Below are 18834 nucleotides of genomic sequence, written 5' to 3' on the forward strand. Positions count from 1 at the left end.
AGGGACAAAGAGAATTATTATAATAGTTGTTGTAAAGAAAGAGAAGACAACAACAAAAGGGTAGAACAAGAGCCCTACTCCAAAAGATTAGATAAATTAAAGGGAATAGGGTAGGGATGAGTAGGGATGTTGAATAATCAACAGAGGAACACACTGACTGATAGAGGTAAAATAAAAGGAAGATGGAAGCAATACACTGAAGAACTCTATAAAAGAGATGCCAGGATGACAGATTCATTCATGGAGGAACCGTATGATGAAGAACCAGAAATGTTAGAATGTGAGGTGAAAGCTGCTCTTAAAATACTTGGAAGAAACAAATAACCATCAACAGATGTCATACTAATAGAGTTGTTACAAGCTACTGAGATTGAATCTGTCCAAATTTTGACAAAAATTTGTCAACTAATATGGAAACAACAATAGCACACAGACTGGAAGCATTCAATATACATCCCTATTCCAAAGAAAGAGAATCCCAGGGAATGTAGTAATTATCGAACTATTGCCTTAATATCCCATATTAATATCCCGTAATATCCCATGCAAGTAAAGTAATGCTCAAGATTCTACAACAAGGGCTCTTACTGTATATGGAAGAAGTGCCAGATGTCCAAGTTGGATTTAGAAAGGGAAGATATTGCAAACATACGTTGGATAATGGAACAGAGCAAGGAATTCCAGAGGGAAATCACCCTGTGCTTTATAGATTACAGGAAAGCCTTTGACTGTGTAGATCATGAGAAACTATGGGAACTATCACTGGAAGCTAAAATGATGAAACTGAGGTTATCATACTTTGGGCACATCATGAGAAGACATGATTCACTAGAAAAGATCATAATGCTGGGAAAATCAGAAGGGAGTAGAAAAAGAGGAAGACCAAACAAAAGATGGATTGATTCCATAAAGGAAGCCACACACCTGAATTTACAAGATCTGAAGAGGGTGGTTTATAACAGATGCTCTTGGAGGTCACTGATTCATAGGGTTGCCATAAGTCTTAATCAGCTTGAAGGCATGTAACAACAACAATCATATGGTGAGTGGTGGCAACACCTGCAATCAGGACTACATGGAGAATTACATTTTTGTATGTTTTTTGGTGTTCTTGCTTTGCTTCTTTCCTGTGTAACTACTGTTTCTACAGAGCATCTAACAGAAAATTATATTGTTCTCATTAGAAATCTTTGTCAAATTTATTTTTTATTTTTTATTTCAAAGCCTTTTGATTGGTCAATGTCATATAATGGTGAAGATAGCCTTTTGTGTTTCAAACTGGAGGTTATGTTCTGTTTCCATTTTGGGTACATTAACAATTGAATCTGAAACTGCTGTTTGATGTTAAATCAAACTGATTACAATATGTTGCTACCTAAGCAATAAATCTAGCTGTTGGAAAAAACAAACATGGCCTGTCTAAGAGGCATGTTTTCAGCCTGCTATGCTTAAACTACCCCATTTAAGGAAGGGTGAGCATGGTCAATTAAAAACATAAAACACACCTAGAAATTTCCTAGAATATATTTCACCTCCCATTGTTTTATCTTGTGCAAACTGAGACACTCCTCGTGTCCAGTGGAGACTATTCTGCAAAATAGTCAGTGTCATTGTTCCACAATAGTTTTTGGAGGTTTTTTAGTGTAAATAATGCAAAGTGTTGCTGTACATCACATATTCACAGGAAACAAAGCAAAAGAAAACTATAGGAAAGTTCACTAAAATTGCAAAGTAAATCAAACATATTTAAAGTGACTATCTGAAATGTATAATCTGTCTTAATATTGTTGCTTCCTCCCTGCTAAAACAAGATCCAACACAGCACATGTCTTGTTTCTGTTATTTGGGCTGATTGCAGGTGTTGCCATCACTCAGTAAATGCTCAAAGGAACATGTTACTAAATTCTTCCAAGCTACACAGAAAATAGATTGGACTGTGAAAGACAGGCTATAGGTACATTCTAAACTTGCAAAGTTTTTTTTGCCTATTAGTGAATCTCTCTGTTTTTTAATCTGGGAGGTAAGAAATGGGATCCTGTGCAAGTTTGCTGAGAATGGATTGATCATTTGTATGGCTATTGAGTTCAATGGGATTTACTCCTCTGCAATCATGCTTAGCATAGGTGACACTAACCACAGGGGGGGAAGGAAGGAGGGCTAGAGCGAGCAGGGAAGGAGGAAGAAGGATGAGGGAGGGGAGGAAGAAAGGAGGAGGAGGAGGGGAGAGGAGAGGGGAAGGAGGGGAGGGGCGAGAGGAAAATTGGAGAGGGAAGGAGAGGAGAGGGGGAAAAGGCATGTCTGAGCATTTGCATGCTTATTGAGTTCAGTGGGATTTACTCCCATGCAATCATGCTTATGATAAGTGAAACTTACCATGGGGGAGGAGGAAAAGGAAGGAGGGGAGAGGGAAGGATGAAGGGAGGGGAGAGGGAAGGGGAAGGAAAGGGGGCAAGGGATTGGAAAAGGAGGGGGAGGGGCAGGAAGGAAGAGAAGGATAGGTGTGCATGTTTATTGAATTCAATGGGATCATGCTTAGGACAGATAAAGCTGACCATGGGGAGAAGCAGAAAGGGGAGGGGAAAGCGAAGGGGGAGGGAGGGGAGGAGGAGGGGTGGGAGAGGCAGGGGAAGGGGGACGGAAGGGTCAAGAGGGAGGGGATAGGAGGGAGGAGGGCAGGTTTGATCATTTGCATGGTTTTCAAGTTCAGTGGGATTTACTCCTGTACAATCATGCTTAGGATAGGTTAAACTGACCTGGGGGGAAGGCAGGGAGTGGGAGGAGTGGGAAGGGGTAGAGGGGGGAGGAGTGGGAAGGGAGAGAGAAGGGGAGGGGTAGAAAGGGAGGGGGAGGGGAATTGGGTGGGTGGGCACTGGGTAGAGAGAAACCCCTTTCCAAAAGGAAAACATTGTGAACAATATCAATGTTTTTCAGGGTTTCCCCCAGTTTTTTCCCTATAGCACGCACATGTAGTCTCCCACTACCCAAATTTAAACTAAAGCTGTCCCTAGCCACATCCACAATCACCAGACCATTATTTCACTTTAGATAGTAATGGCTTCCCCCAAAGAATCTTGAGAGGTGTAGTTTGTAAAGGGTACTGAGAGTTGCAAGGAGAGACCCTATTCCTCTCACAGAGCTACAATCCCCAGAAGATGGGCTGAGTGTTCAACCACTCTGGCTACTGGAGCTCTGTCAGAGGAATAGGAGTCTCCTAACAACTCTCAGCACCCTTCACAAACGACACTTCCCAGGATTCTTTGGGGGAAGCCATGACTGTCTAAAGTGAAATAAAGGTGTGTCGTGGGTGTGGCCACCTGATCAGCCAAGCCAAACAGCTGTGAATCTGCCTTTTAGAACACTTACAGTTGGTTCTTACTGAGCATGCCCGGCCTTATCATTGAGTTCAATGTTAACATTCTTAAATTAAATATAAAAATCAGCCAGGCTTTTTTTAAAAACTTTTACACTGCAGAAGATGAAGGGCAGAGAATGGGGCAAGGTCAGTAATAGGATTACATGTACTCTGTGAACATGGCTGATGTTTAATTAATTTCAACAAATTATGAGACCACTGACAGAAAAAAGTCCAACAGGGGTCTGGATTTTTTTGTTGCTGTTGTATACTTTGAACTCTCGATTCTCTCTGAGTGTTTCGTGTATAGCCATGAAAATCTGGAGGGTTGTAAGCAAGTGTTTCTGAGTTCAGGACTATAAGTTCTGTAAGGTTTTGTTTTGAAATGAGCTTATGAAAAGCAGCAGAATGGCATGGGGGTATTTTCAATTTAACATAAAATGCGGAATGCAAAAAATCCATGCGGACTATAATATACAGCCACTCTTGTGGCTGTGTAATGTAACTGGACAGGCTTTACATTCAAAAATAGACCTTCTGCCTGCAGGAAGAGGAACATTGCGCTGCCAGGGAGGGAGAGCCCCTTGTCATCTGCTGCTGCTGTGCTGCTTCCCCTGGCAGTCACCACCACCACCCTTCCTGCTGGACTGCTGCTATTGTATTTTATTGTATTTTAATGCTATTTAATTACTTGTTCTGTTGAGTTTGCTATTTCTTTCTATGTTTTTGTATTTTATGCTGTTTTACTCTTATGTACACCGCCCAGAGAGCCTTTTGGCTTTGGGCGGTATAGAAATAAAATAAAATAAATAAATAAATAAAATAAAAATATGACCTGTATTTATTTATTTATTTTTAATTTAAAAGTGAGTCATGAAGAAGACCTCTGTACAGCCCCAGTGTGCATGTGGCACTCTTGCATGAACAGTGGCTCTTCATTCACTCCATGTTACAAGCAGCCCTGCCTACACACTCCTTTTGGAGTGAATCAGTCCTTTTCGTGCATATCACATTCTGAATCTCTTCACATTCTGAAGCACATATATCAGAGGTAGTCAATGTGATGCCCTTCAGATGTTGTTGGACCACAACTACAACTCCCATCAGCCCCAACCAGCATGGCTAATGGTCAGGAATGATGGGAGCTATAATCCAACAACATCTGGAGGGCACCACATTAGCTACATTTGAAGGGCACCACATTGGCTACCTTTGACATATAGACTCATGTGCTTTACACCTCAACTATTAGATACCATCTTGGCCTTGTAACAAACAGTGCAAAACTCCTGCTTATTCTTATCAATAAATCATCATGTGTGTGAAAAGGGAAGTGGAGAGGACAGAGGGCCTACTGCAGTTCCTTTGCCTCAATACGACATATACTCACCCTAAAAGCAGTTACAAATATAAATTATTATAGCAACCATATTTGTTACTCCTAATTGAGTTTGCTTACAGAAATGTCAGTAACACAAGTACCAGTAACGGCAACAGCAACAACAAAGTATTAAACTATGTGAAGCAGAAAAGTGTCTGGTTTTCAGAAACCAGTCAGTGTTAGGGTTCAGTACATTTTCATTGAAGGAAACTACTTAAAATAAGCACTTAAAGAATACAGTAAAGAACACATTTAAGCATATCACGTACATGTCCATATTTGTTTAAAAAGGAAGATAATTTGTTACATCAAGATTAAAATTCAAATCCATGATTTATAGCTGAATCCAATGCTTGGAGTAGGAGAAGAAGATATTCTCACCAAGGCATATACAAAAATTTGCAAGAAGAGCTTCCCAAGTTCTTCAACTATTTCTGATTATGTGTGCCATTAGGTATGGCCAGAAAAGCCCTCCCATACACTGGAAGGAGATCAGCAGCAAGGGGCTTCAATGCACAGAGCAGCGTGCGCAGGAGAAAAAGTCAAGGATGCAAGAAAGAATTGAATCAATCCCATACTTGTCCACTATTAGTAATGTTGTCATTGCATTACTTCCGTGATGCTGATTCCTACTGCTGCTCTTTAAAATAAACCCAAGACATTCTCCACTAACCTTCTGAGTGAAACTAGTCCTTAACTCTACCCAAATAATCTTCACTCATTTTCCAAAATCATATTTCTAACTCTTCAGCTAGCTGCTACATAGAATTCACCATAGATGACATTGGGAACTGTACATGCTTATTTCTGCCTTTTGCCCCATAGGTCATTGATATGTACAGCATAACCAGCATGAGCTAGTGGAATACAGAATGAGAATACAGAACAGGGGAATTTAAAACAGCACATCTCATTCACAGTCTGGTCAGTGGTTAAATGAATAAGCCTTAAAACCAAAACTGAAATTTCTCCTGATTCATATGGATGGTTTTTGTTTTGGTAGACCACTATAAGCATAAATGTTGTGGTTTTAAAATGAGAATGCTTCAAATGCAGTAGGGAATAATCAAGCAATGTTAAAGTAAAAGTTTTTCAGAGGAACAGAACAATGGACCTAATACCTCAAATCTCTGATTGCTGACTTTCTTGCCCTTTTTGTTCCAGACAATTTTAGGTCTTGGGTCTCCTGTAGCTTGGCAGATGAATGATGCGACTCCCCCAGAGACCCCTATCTGGTCAACGGGTGTTCTTGTAAACTTTGGTGGTGCTAAAAAAAGGGGGAAAAAGAAAATAAATCTAAGCAAGAAAATATCCAAAAGAATGTGTCAAGCTGTCAAAAGAGAAATCTTTTTTGTTTCTCAAAAACAGTATTAACCCTTAAAGCAAAGTTTTAAAAGCAATTGCAAGTTGGTGCATAACTGGACACATTATAACATTCCTGAACAGAAGGCACTTCCAGGTAAAAATTAACATGTTATACACATGAAGATCATTATTTGCAATCATCTTATATATGTGTACATCATAGTAGTAACCTGATGCCCTCCAGATGTTGTTGGACTACAGTTCCCATCATCCTTGACCACTGTCCACAGTAAATGAGAGACCGTATCTAACAACATCTGTAGGGCCACAGCTTCTTCTTCCTAGTGTTTGTGAACTAGAAGGCTGTATCCAGTTGTAAGACATCGGAGAAAACTGAGAATGCAGGAGTGGCTGAGGAAAATGGACAACTTTCCCCGTCTGCCATTTCCTAAACCTGAAAGAGATAATGGTAACTATAGACACCATTATCACCCTATTTCACTAAAAAGCAAGACAGCGGAATAAAACATAGTAAAATCCCTTGCCAAAGTTTCCTCCCCTCATTGTTTCAAATGTATATGCTTAGGATCTATGATGAAAATCCCAGAGCCAGTGATGCCAGCCCACCCAAGGTAGAATACATGCATGCTGTTGTGTGTTATCACCTTCTGTTTCATTACACTTAATATGTCAGAAGGTTAAAGTTCCAACTGGAAATCTTCACAAAGACCTGCCATATAGAAGTAAAAGGCAAAATTCATATTCATAGACATGACTCCAAAATGTCATTTAACACACATTACCTCTGTTCTCACCCTTTTCCCCAAACTACCACAGGGAACACAAGAACCAGTATGTTGCTTCAGAAGAGGTAGGCAACCGCATCCCACCAAATCAAATAAAAGGTAGGGGAGGGAGAAAGGAACAGCAAGACTATTATCGGATTATCATTTAGAAATGATTGCCAAGGGGGTTTCAGCAAGTGGATCCAGTTTGTGGTCAACACATCATTGCGGGAGGGAGTGGTTCCAGCCACCCTGAAAGAGGCAGTGACTCAACCGTTCCTCAAAAAGCCCACCATGGACCCACTGGTTTGCAACAAGTACTGATCGGTTGCATATACCCCCTTTTTAGGGAAGGTGATTGAGAGGGTTGTGGCGCAGCAATTGCAACTACTCTTGGATGAAACAGATTATTTTGACCCATTATATTCTGGGTTCAGGCCTGATTATGGAACTGAATGCACTCTACGTGGGACTGGCCTTGAAAACGGTCCGGAAACTACAGCTGGTACAGAATGCGGCGGCACGTTTGATAAAGAGCAGCCGTCGCCGTGATCATATCACTCCAGTATTAATAGATCTTCACTGGTTACCAGTTGTTTGCCGGGCCCAATTCAAAGTGCTGGTATTAACCTTTAAAGCCCTATACGATTTCGGCCCAGTTTATCTGAAGGAGCGCCTCCAGCATCACCAATTATGCCGCCTGACAAGATCAGCCACACAAGACCTCCTCTCGGTCCCACCAGTTAAAACAGCTAGGCTGGTGCGGACCAGAGAGAGGTCATTTTCGATTGTGGCCCCCACCCTCTGGAACTCCCTTCCTTTACACCTCCACCATACCCCCTCCTTGATGGCTTTCCGCCGTGGCTGTTCAGGCAGCCCTATGGGGTTTCTGGGGTGGGTTCGTTTTTAATGCTGCTGATTACATGTAAGAGTGGGTAGCTTAATTACTGAACGTTGTTGTTATGGTTTTATATTGTATTTTACCCTGTTATTGTACGTCGCCTAGAGTGGCCGTTAATTCGGCCAGATAGGCGACTCAAAAATAAAATTTTATTTATTTATTATTTATTTATGAATCGACCTTGGTCGCCCTGATGGATAACCTTTATCGGGAGGAGGACAGGGGGAGTGTGACCCTGTTACTCTTACTTGATCTCTCAGCGGCTTTTAATACCATCAACCATGGTATCCTTCTGGGCCGACTTGGTGAGATAGGTATTGGAGGCACGGTTTTACAGTGGTTCCAATCCTATCTTCAGAGTATTTTCAGAGAATAGTACTGGGTGATTGTCTTTTGGCCCCCTGGCAGTTGTGCTGTAGGGTGTTGCAGGATACCATCTTGTCCCCCATGCTGTTTAACATCTATATGAATCTATTGGAAGCGGTCATCAGGAGATTTGGGTTGAGGTGTCAGCAGTACTCCTTCAACACCCAGCTCTATTTCTCCATAATATCTGAATTAGGAGAGGCCATGTAAGCCCTAGACCGCTGCCTGGACTTGGTGGTGGGCTGGATGAGGGCCAATAAACTGAGTCTGAATCTTAGCAAGATGGAGGCACTGTGGGTTGGTGGTTCCCAAGTTCAAATAACTGGTCAGTTGCCTGCTTTGGATGGGGTCATACTCCCTCTGAAAGAGCAGGTCCATAGTCTGGGGGTGCTCCTGGATCCATCTTTGTCACTAGAGGCCCAGTTGACCTAAGTGGCTAGGAGTGCCTTTTACCAGTTTCAGCTGGTAAGACAGCTGCGGCCGTTCCTGGACCAGGATAGCCTGACCACTGTTGTCCATGCACTGGTAACCTCCAGGCTGGAGTATAGTAATGCACTCTATGTGGGGCTGCCCTTGAGGTTGGTCCGGAAGCTGCAGCTGGTGCAAAGTGCATTGGCGAGACTACTCATTGGGGCAGAGTATCATTAAAATGTCACCCCGCTGCTGAAATAATTGCACTGGCTACCTATTAGCTACCAAGCTAAGTTCAAGGTTCTAGTTTTGGTGTACAAAGCCCTTTACAGCTTGGGACCAGGATACCTGAAAGACCTTCATATCCCTTATATACCCAGTTGATCACTGTGCTCTGCAGGTGAGGGCCTCCTACAGATACCATCTTATCAGGTGGTCCATTCTGCACAACATAGGAAACAGACCTTTAGTGTGGCGGCACCTGCCCTGTGGAATTCCCTTCCCTTAAATATTAGGCAGGCACCATCTCTGTTATCTTTTCCGCACCTACTGAAGACCTTCCTCTTTCAACAAACCTTTTAAGTTGAGACCTTATCCCAGTCTGTGTCTGTGTTGGAATTGCCTTTTAATATGTTTTTTTTAAGCCTTTTGTTTAAAGAAGTTTTAACACTTTTTTAAAAAGAAAATTAAAGATGTTTTGTTTTAATATATTTTAAAGTCTGTTTTTATGATGTTTTAAAGTGTTTTTAGTGCTTTTGTTTGCCTCCCTGGTCTCCTACTGGGAGGAAGGGCGGGATATAAATCAAATCAAATCAAATCAATCAATCAACCAACCAACCAATCAATCAAAATAGCAAGAGAGGGATCATGCTCCCTTACAAGGAAAGTAATTTCTTTCTGTGTATTAATATATACTTGCATAGAACACTAGCATGGAACATTATCAGGAAATATTCTAAAATGTTTAATTTTAAAAGACCTCTGTGTTAAAAAATCCAGTGATCAGAGCTTGAGTTAACACAAAATGGAAATGTACTGCCTTCAAGTCGATCCTGACCTATGGCGACCCTATGAATAGGGTTTTCATGAGGCTGAGAGGCAGTGACTGGGCCAAGGTCACCCAGTGAGCTTCATGGCTATGTGGGAATTCGAACCCTGGTCTCCCAGGTCATAGTCCAACACCTTAACCACTAGTCCAAATATGCCCTCTGTCATTTGACATAAAGACTGATGCACTGAAATCTAACGAGGGCATGCAAATGTATGTACTCAGGAGTCCTTGAGGACAACTTCTGCAGTCTTTTCCCTTGCAGAACTGGTCAGCCTTTAGAAATCCAATATACTTTTGAGAGACAGTAAAATAAGTACTCAGGGTCAATGAATCCAACAGACAGCCTTTGAAGTCTGCTGGGTTTGCTTCCTTAATTGTCCAAAGGGTTCTGGTGGCCCCTTAAGCCACTGAAGAGAAAAGGCTTGTATTGAATCATTCTTTTTTTAAATTATACACATAAAAGCCATGAATGGAGGAAGCTGCAGGTGAGATCAGAATTTTGAATTGCTTTAATTAATAATATAAAGCAACCTGTGACTAAAAAAGTCACAGAAGTTAAAAGTCGCCAACAGAGCCCACACTGGCCTTGCAGAAATCATGCAACGCCCACTTACTGTTGGCTGGTTCCAGGATGACAAACCCGCTTTGACCATTATGATATGGCTAGAGTTACCATGCTTACTCAGGACATGCATCTCTATAGATGTCTGAAATCTACTTTTCTATGTTTAGTAAAAAGCCCCTTTGGAAGACAAATGACTGGGGTTAATTACTCTGGTACTATGCAGCCCTTTCCACATAAGACAGCCTACTGCCAGTCAAGTAAAACTGGTCCAGAATTAGCATGTTGCATCAAGCACGCAGAAGCACAGCACAAGTAACTTTTACTTATTATTTATGTGGTCCCAAAGCAGCTTCCAGCACAAAATAAAACAACACACTTTTAAAAACAAACTCACAAGATTCTTTTATACAGAAATGGAGATTATTTGCAATATACTAGAATAATATGGTTCATGTTAACATCAATCCTTGTAAGATCTTGGGAACTCTGTGAATAGAGGCTACAAACCTTATACTTTTCTGATTTTTCCCCTGTTCTCACCTATAAATTTTCTGTTAACCAAACATGCAAAGAATCCTGATCTCTCTCTCTCTCTCACTCACTCACTCTTACACACACACACACACTTGAACACATATTTATATCTGAGTACTGTTTTTTTATTTTTCTCTCTCTCTTGTAAAACCATTGTTAGCCAGGACAATTTTATTGATCTGTTGTTGCTTTTGTATTTGATTTGGTTCAAAATACATTATGAACTTGTTCTATGGTAGTGGAGTGCCCTCATAAAGAATCCTGGAAGAAGTAACAGAGATATGACCAGAACTTTCACAGAAAAGGAGGGTCTAATTGAAAAAAAGTAAAACAAAAGGCAAATTGGAACACTGTCCTGGATAAAATGTGAGAAAGTGAAAGATGGGGAGTTGACAAGCTGAAGGCAGCTGCTCAGTGATGCTTCTGGATTCAAAGCAAAAGGATGGGCAGCTTTGGAAAATGGAAATCTGGCAGGAAGGAAGGAAGGAAGGAAGGAAGGAAGGAAGGGTCAGCCCAAAACATTTTGCTGCATGAGGCACAGTACTGTTTTGTTTCCTCTGTTTACCTAAAGTCTTACCTCTTCTATCCTCTAATCCAGGTGTGGAGAACCTTTGGCTCTCCAGATGCTGCTGAACTAAAACTCCCATCCGCCCTGCCCACTGGCCATCCTTCCTGGGGCAGATGGGAGATGTAGTTCTGCAACATCTGGAAGGCCAAAGATTTTCCATTGTTGCCCCAAACCAATTTAGATCCCCTGTCAATATGACACTCAGGGCCGGCTCCAGGCATACCGGGGCTCTTGGGCACCAGCCTGCCCCGGGCTCCTCCGCTCCCCTTCCGCGACCCACAGCAGGAGCCGCAGATCGCAGGACAGGAGCTTCTTAGCCACCCGTCATCCCCCCGCTCCACTTACCTTTCTCTGCTGTTTTTTGCAGCTGCGTGCACTCCGCACGCACGGTTGACTGAGGTTTCCGTAAGGGGCTGAAGCCTCTGCTGCCATCTTGGTTGATCGCACGCGTGCATACACATTTCTCCCATCAATCAAGATAGCGGCAGAGGCTTCAGCCCCTTACGGAAATCTCAGTCACCATCTTGATTGATGGCAACCCTGCGTGCACTGCAAAAAAACAGCAGAGAGAAAGGTAGGTGAACAGGGGGATTGTGGACAGCTCAGAAGCTTCTCCTGTCTTGTGATACACGGCTACTGCCGCAGATCGCGGAAGGGTCCCTCAGGGGCTCCTGTAGCTCCAGGGGCCCTAAGGCCAGTGCCCCACCTGGCCACCCTTTAGATCCGGTCCTGATGACACTTCCCTTTTATAATCCTTCTAGTGATTGCAGAAAGGCTAATTGTTCAGAATTTGGACTGTATATCAATCTGAACATAGCTATTCTCATCTTATTGTTCCTTTAACATAAACATAACACCCTTTTAATGTAAAATCTGCCCTTTTAGTTATCCCAAACCCAAACCCTTGGGATTTTGATGTAACTTTTGGGCAATCTACCCGACTATCCCAGGATACAAGACTTCATTTCCCCCCAAAAAATTATTGCATGCTCTCTGCTTTGTAGCTTTTAGTTTTGTGTTCAGTTTCTGATTGTTGGTGCAGAAAGACTGGAGGAACAGACTCAAAAGACTACAATTCATCTCCAACATTTTTGTAGCAAACTGAACACTTGGTGCTCCAATCATTGGCCTGATCTATTCAGTGAGTACCAGGAACAGACAGGTCAGAGCAATATGCTGAAAATGTGTATTTAAATGTGAGCTTTCATGCTGATTACTATTTATTATTATTATTATTATTATTAAATGCAGAAATGGGACAAAACAGTCTTATGTGTGAACATGTGAAAGTGACACGAACAGGAAATAGACTGATTCTCCCCTTACCTAATTGTTGGCAGTCTATCAAAAATAGGACTCAAGCGTTTGTTATGTGTCTTCATGGCCTATTGTAAGGACAATTTACTGACAATGTTAGTAAAACCAAGATTATGGTTTTCTCTAGGTGACCCCAGTCAAATTAGTAGATTATTGGCGGGCAACATATAGACCAATTCAAGCAATTTAAATACCTGGGTGTCACATTCTCTTCCACTCTTTCTTGGGCCACCCACAGAAAACACACAGTGCAGGTAGCCCAAGGCAGTTTTTCATTTTTTTTATACAAAGGGGGGGCCAATATATTTCAGCAGCCATCCAGGTATTTAAGGCTAAAATCTTGCCTCAGTTACTGCATGGTGCTCCAGTTTGGATCCAGGGATTTAATCCAGCTGTGGAAAGTGTCCTTTTAAAATTCATGAGATCTCTATTTGGAATGCCAAGGTGTGTCACAGCAGCGGCCTTATGTCTCGAGGCCGGCCTTGTTTCTATCGAATGTACTGCATGGTCCTTTGCTTTTAGATACTGGCTTAAGGTTGTCTTCAGCGATCCTTCTTTAGGCTATTTAAACCTTCTTTTGAAAGACGTTTACACCAGTTCTTGGTCTAAATGTTTTATTGTTAAACTGCATTCATTAGGTTTTTCTTTTGATTTTATCCTTACACAAAATTTCAGGACTGCTAAATTCATTTTAGACCAACGAATTAGGGATATCGACTTTCAACTTTCTGTATCAAATGCTTGCAAAATGTGCTCCCCTACCCATCTTGGTCTGAATTTCCTGTTCCCCAAACACGCTAACTATTTGGACAATCTGTCTATTCCTATGTATCGGCATGTATTCTCCAGAGCCAGGTTTAATTGTCTCCCTTCCACTCTCTTGGAAGGACAATACCAAGGTACCCCTTATGCGGACCGGCTGTGTCCTTCTGGTGACGAAGTTGAAACACTGACTCACGTCTTTTTTGTATGTAATTTTTATAGGGAGGATTGCGATAGACTACTCGGCCCAATTATGAGGAACTTTCCTGGCAGGCCATTGGTCTGGTTTTTTAAATATTTCCTAGCTGATTTTAATAAGTCTACAACAGAGTCAGTGGCTAAGTTCCTCTTCTATGCCCAAAGGAGTCGTAAGAGGATCCTTCTCTTTTAACTGCTATTTCTTTTATGTTGAACTTTCATATTTCTGTATCTTAACTATTCTGACGTTTTATAGACTATTTTATCTGAATGGGTCTGTGACCGTATATTAATAAACAACAAGACGAGTTGGCAGGGGAATGTGGGCCCAAGTTTTGAGAATTGAGCTGAACAGGGTTTGGAATAGGTGTAAGTGTCTCCTAGCCCCATCCCACCTCTCCCATTCCCTTGGAATTGCCCTTTTTTGGTGTAAGTTCTATCACCTGAGCCCTAGCTCAGACATGTTGAAGGACTTTTACCAGCATATTTCTGGATAAGCCAAGCTGAGGGAATGATACTGGTGCAGCTGAGCCCTGGCTTAGCTAGGAGAGCCCAAGATCCACCTATTCCAAGCTTGCTCATATCAGCAGATCATGAGTTTGAATTGTGCTGTTATTTATCTTGTCATTTGTCATCCTTTGCTAAAACAAGTACCAGGAAAATTAAAGTATTTTCTTTAATAATAATAAATCAGTTTTTTAAAAAAGTTCCAATATATCCTACATTATTTATTTTTTATTTTTTGATCAAATCCCTAAATGATTTATATTAGGGCCTTTACATTTAATTTCGGGCCTTTACTCAAGCAAGTTATCTGTTCCCTCATCTGTTGCACTGATGAGGACTTGGGCCGTTGGTGAAAACACTTCTTATGAAACCTAGATAGAACAGGAACCGTACAAATAAAGATCATTTCCAGATTCTTGTTTCTATTTTAAGTACTCCCCATCTCCCTCCATCTAGGTGTCCCGCCCAGAGTGTGAGGCACAAGACATAGATGAGGATGAAAGAAATTCTTGTTTTATTAGGGTAATTGAAACACTAAAGGCAGTACGCCTCATTAACTCGACTAACTCACTGCAAGCCGTATCTAAGCTACTAAGCATACTCTGCACCCCAGTCGGGGGGTCGCAAGCTTAAATAGGAAAGGTCTTCACTCATAATCTCTCACTCCTTCAAAGAACATCCCTCTGACCGGTGCGCTTCTCGCGACGTCTGGCACGGGCTGAGAGAGGGAGCGCCTCCGACGGCTCATCTGACAAAACCAACTGGATAGGTGCAGGTTGGAGGTCAGGAGACGGGGAAGCATTTGAAGTGTCAAGAGGGGGATCCAGGGGGGTTGGAATTGGCACATGTGCCAGAGATTCCCCCAATGGTTCTGTTAGGGCATCTTCTTCAGAAGGAGGACTGTCCGTGGGAACTGGCACAGTGTCAAGTACACTCTCTCCCCCAGTGTCCTCGAAAGTCTCAGGCTCTGCCCCTTGCTGCTCTAGCTGAGGGGACTGAAGCTCCTCCACCCCCTTCCTTGATTCCCTTGAAAGACCTGGGGCTTGACACGAGGTCAGATTAAAAAATGGCAAGGTATCTTGGACTGAATTGTATTGATTTAGTTAATTAATTTAATTTGATATAATTTAAATTAGTTTAATTAATTAATTAATTGGTTTAATTATTTTATTTTAAATTAGTAAATACTGCTGCTATAGGGTACGGAGGCGGGTCTCCGGACTAACTTTATTAGGGTGGGTGGCCTGCTGATAAGCAGATAGGGATTGAGGCATGTGTAAGCTGGAGAGGGAGGTGGGGGGCCAAGTTATAGGAAGTTTGGGCGGCAGGCGCTGGAAGGGTGCTGCTAGCAGACCACGCCGGAATAGGGGAACACGGGACAGATGCATTATATCCATCCCATGTTCCGGGTCTGTTCAGAACCAGACGAAAACTGGGGGACGCAAGGTTCCTACCGACCTTCGACTGCTGTTATGTAATGCCAGGTCTGTGGCTCAGAAAACCTCGCTCATCCATGATATGATCTTGGATGGGCGCGCAGACCTGGCATGTATTACAGAAACTTGGCTGGACGAAGCCTCTGCTCCAATTCTTGAGGCCATGTGTCCGCCAGGTTTCCGTTATGCACAGCAGCCGAGGGTGGGAAGGCGGGGAGGGGGTGTGGCAGTCATCTATTGAGAGTCCTTGGTTTTTGCCAGACCTCCCCTCCATAGGACTCAATTTGTTGACTGTATGTACTGGAGGTTGGGCCCGAAGGGCAGTTTAGGGATCCTGCTGGTGTACCGCCCACCCCGCTGCACGGCAGATTCCCTGGCCGAGGTGCTGGAGGTGGTCTCGGCTGTACGGGCATTGTCCCCAGAGCTGTTAGTTCTGGGTGATTTTAACGTGCATGCCGAGGCCTCTCTCATAGGAGCCCCTCGGGATTTCCTGGAAACCATGGCTTCCTGGGAACTGTACCTAAGTAATACTGGGCCCACCCATGTAGCCGGTCATGCTCTCGACTTAGTATTTGTCCTGGGAGAGGAGAGAAGTGGTCTGAAGTTGGGAGTGATTCTTACCACTCCTGTGTCATGGTCAGACCACTACCTGGTAAATATGGACTTCTCGTTGCCATGCCCCCTCTGCAGGGGTAAAGGACCTATTAAAATGGTCCGCCCCAGACGCCTGATGGATCCGGATGGATTCCTGACTGCGCTTGGGGAATTGGAACCTGCTGAAGGTCGCCCGGTCGAAACCCTGGTGAAGGAGTGGAATGTGGGGATCACCAGGGCTTTAGACCGGGTGGCTCCGAAACGTCCTCTCCCCCTGAATAGAACTCAGCTAGCACCATGGTATACACCACGGTTGCGTAGTCTGAGACAGGAGGTGAGACGGCTAGAGCGCCGGTGGTGGAAATCCCGCTCCGAAGATGTCCGGACACAGGTTAGAGCAGCAGTAGCTGCCTACCAAGTGGCAATAAAGGTAGGAAAGAAGGCTTTCTTTGCTGCCTCTATTGCATCTGCGGAGTGCTGTCCCAGGAGGCTGTTCCAGGTGGTCCGAAGCCTGGTCGGTCCAGTTGCTCAGGAACCCTTGGAACAGTCAAAGGCCTCCTGTGACTTATCAGCAAAACACTTCGCCGATAAAATCGAACACTTACGGAGCTCGATCCCGTGCGCCGTGGACACAGTGGATGAACCAGAGTTGGCCAGTTGCATGCCGGTAAATTGGGATCGGTTTCGGCTTCTCCCTTCTGAGGAAGTGGACAAGGTGCTTTCATCTATGAAGCCAACCACTTGTCTTACTGATCCTTGCCCTTCGTGGCTCCTTGGGAGCTGCAGAGAGAAATTGGGCGAGGGGATCAAAGCGGTGGTAAACGCATCCTTGAAAGAGGGTGTGATGCCATCAGCCTTCAAGGAGGCAATTGTAAAGCCCATCTTAAAGAAGCCCTCCTTGGATCCCCAAGTATTCGATAACTTCCGCCCAATTTCGAATCTACCATTTTTGGGCAAGGTCATTGAGCGAGTGGTAGCCAACCAGTTGTCTGAGCCTCCATGGACGGCCTGGAATCAAGCACAACCCCAAGGCTGCGGACCTGGTCCTTTAGGGGTAGACTCACCCCGTTGAACTTCAGGTCAATGTCACCCAACCTTCTCTTGTCCCCCACAAGTAGTACCTCGGTCTTATCAGGGTTCAACCTCAGCTTGTTCCTTCCCATCCATCCACTCACGGATTCCAGGCACTTGGACAAGGTCTCCACAGCCAACTCTGGTGAAGATTTAAACGAGAGATAGAGCTGAGTGTCATCCGCATATTGATGACACTGCAGCCCAAATCTCCTGATGATTGCCCCCAGCGGCTTCATATAGATGTTAAATAGCATGGGAGAGAGGATAGAGCCCTGTGGCACACCACAATTGAGAGGCCAAGGGTCTGATACCTCCTCCCCCAACGCTACCTGTAGGTACCTGTCGGAGAGAAAAGAATGGAACCACTGTAATACAGTGCCTCCAATTCCCAATCTCTCCAGGCGAAGCAGAAGGATACTGTGGTCAACAGTATCAAAAGCCGCTGAGAGATCGAGGAGGACAAGAAAGGTGGATTCTCCCCTATCTAATGCCCTCCTCAAATCATCTACCAGAGCGACCAAGGCTGTTTCAGTTCCGTGACCAGTCCTGAAACCCGATTGGTATGGATCCAAATAATCCGTTTCATCCAAGTGTGCTGACATGGTAATAAACATGGTAATTCCCTAAATGCTTCTGCACTACAGCAGAATCCTCCAACACAGTTCTTAAGGGCCAGCCAAGTTGATATGGAAACAAGCAGCTCTTAACAGTTGCTTTAAAATTTGCTATGTGGTGCCTGTAATTATATGCAACTTCTGACCATGAAGTTAAGCCCAGCAATATCCTGAAGCCATCTATACTCATTCCCCTAATAATTAGCTGTTTAATACAATTTAATACAATTTAATACATCTAATATGCTGGTTTATCTGCCTGTAATTGTAGCATAATATCTACTTAATGTAATCATAAATCATTTGTAATGTGTTGGCACATCAATCACTACCTACGTCCTAAACGCTTATGATTACCTTTATCATAATCAACTGCTTTTCTATATATATTTGGACAGAAACATCATACACCTCAGGGTTAATCAAACTGGCCCATCCATAGATTATGGTGTGCAGCATTGAGTTATACATTAAAATTTCATTGCATCCTTGCAGGATGTCTCCTATGAAGGAAGATGAGAGGGTAAATGTAACCTGCACCCAGAACCCAGATTATAAGAGCATACACACGTGTTGAACAGGTGGTCCAGACTGGGGCATCTTTCATAATGCCAGCCACGTGTTGAGAAGGAAGGAGGGGCCTCAAATCAGTCTCCCTGCCTTAGAAAATGTGTAATTTTAGAGCTAATGTATTGATAGACCTGTGTGATGGATGCCTGCTTTTTTATTCTACACAGATGAGTACAGAAATGGCATTAGTCAAGGCCATCCCTGCACAGAAGTTGTCATCATCCACAAATTCCTCCTAGATTCATTACACAAGATTGCAACTACATCTAGTTTAAGAAAAGATGTCTGAAATCAAAGCCCAGCTCCAGCCCCAAATGATAGCTGATATCACCTATCTGATCTTCGGCTTGAAGTTGACTGGGTGACCCTGGGCCCAAGAAATAGACAGTAACATTTTTCCCCTGAGCAGTTCCCTTTTGTGCATATAGGACCCAATCTGTGCACAGCGGTGTGTTTTTGAGCAAGAATCATCTTTGCTGTATGAAGGCAAGACTGGGCTGGGATGTCTGTCAATAAATATGTACCCCAACAGCTTTCCTCTAA

At 43.3% G+C, this 18834-nt stretch overlaps 1 protein-coding gene across 17 annotated transcripts in view; it reads right to left on the minus strand.

Annotated features, from left to right (window-relative positions):
• Positions 1 to 18834, minus strand: part of PTPRD (protein tyrosine phosphatase receptor type D) — a 2140456-nt gene that overhangs the window by 437033 nt on the left and 1684589 nt on the right. For all 17 annotated transcript variants that reach the window (XM_061629619.1, XM_061629614.1, XM_061629634.1 and 14 more), the window contains one exon: positions 5855 to 6000. In XM_061629619.1, the coding sequence (XP_061485603.1) occupies positions 5855 to 6000 (146 nt within the window). The remainder of the gene's footprint in view (positions 1 to 5854; positions 6001 to 18834) is intronic.

The sequence above is a fragment of the Rhineura floridana genome, chromosome 1 (assembly GCF_030035675.1).
Source record: "Rhineura floridana isolate rRhiFlo1 chromosome 1, rRhiFlo1.hap2, whole genome shotgun sequence".
NCBI classification, from domain to species: domain Eukaryota; kingdom Metazoa; phylum Chordata; class Lepidosauria; order Squamata; family Rhineuridae; genus Rhineura; species Rhineura floridana.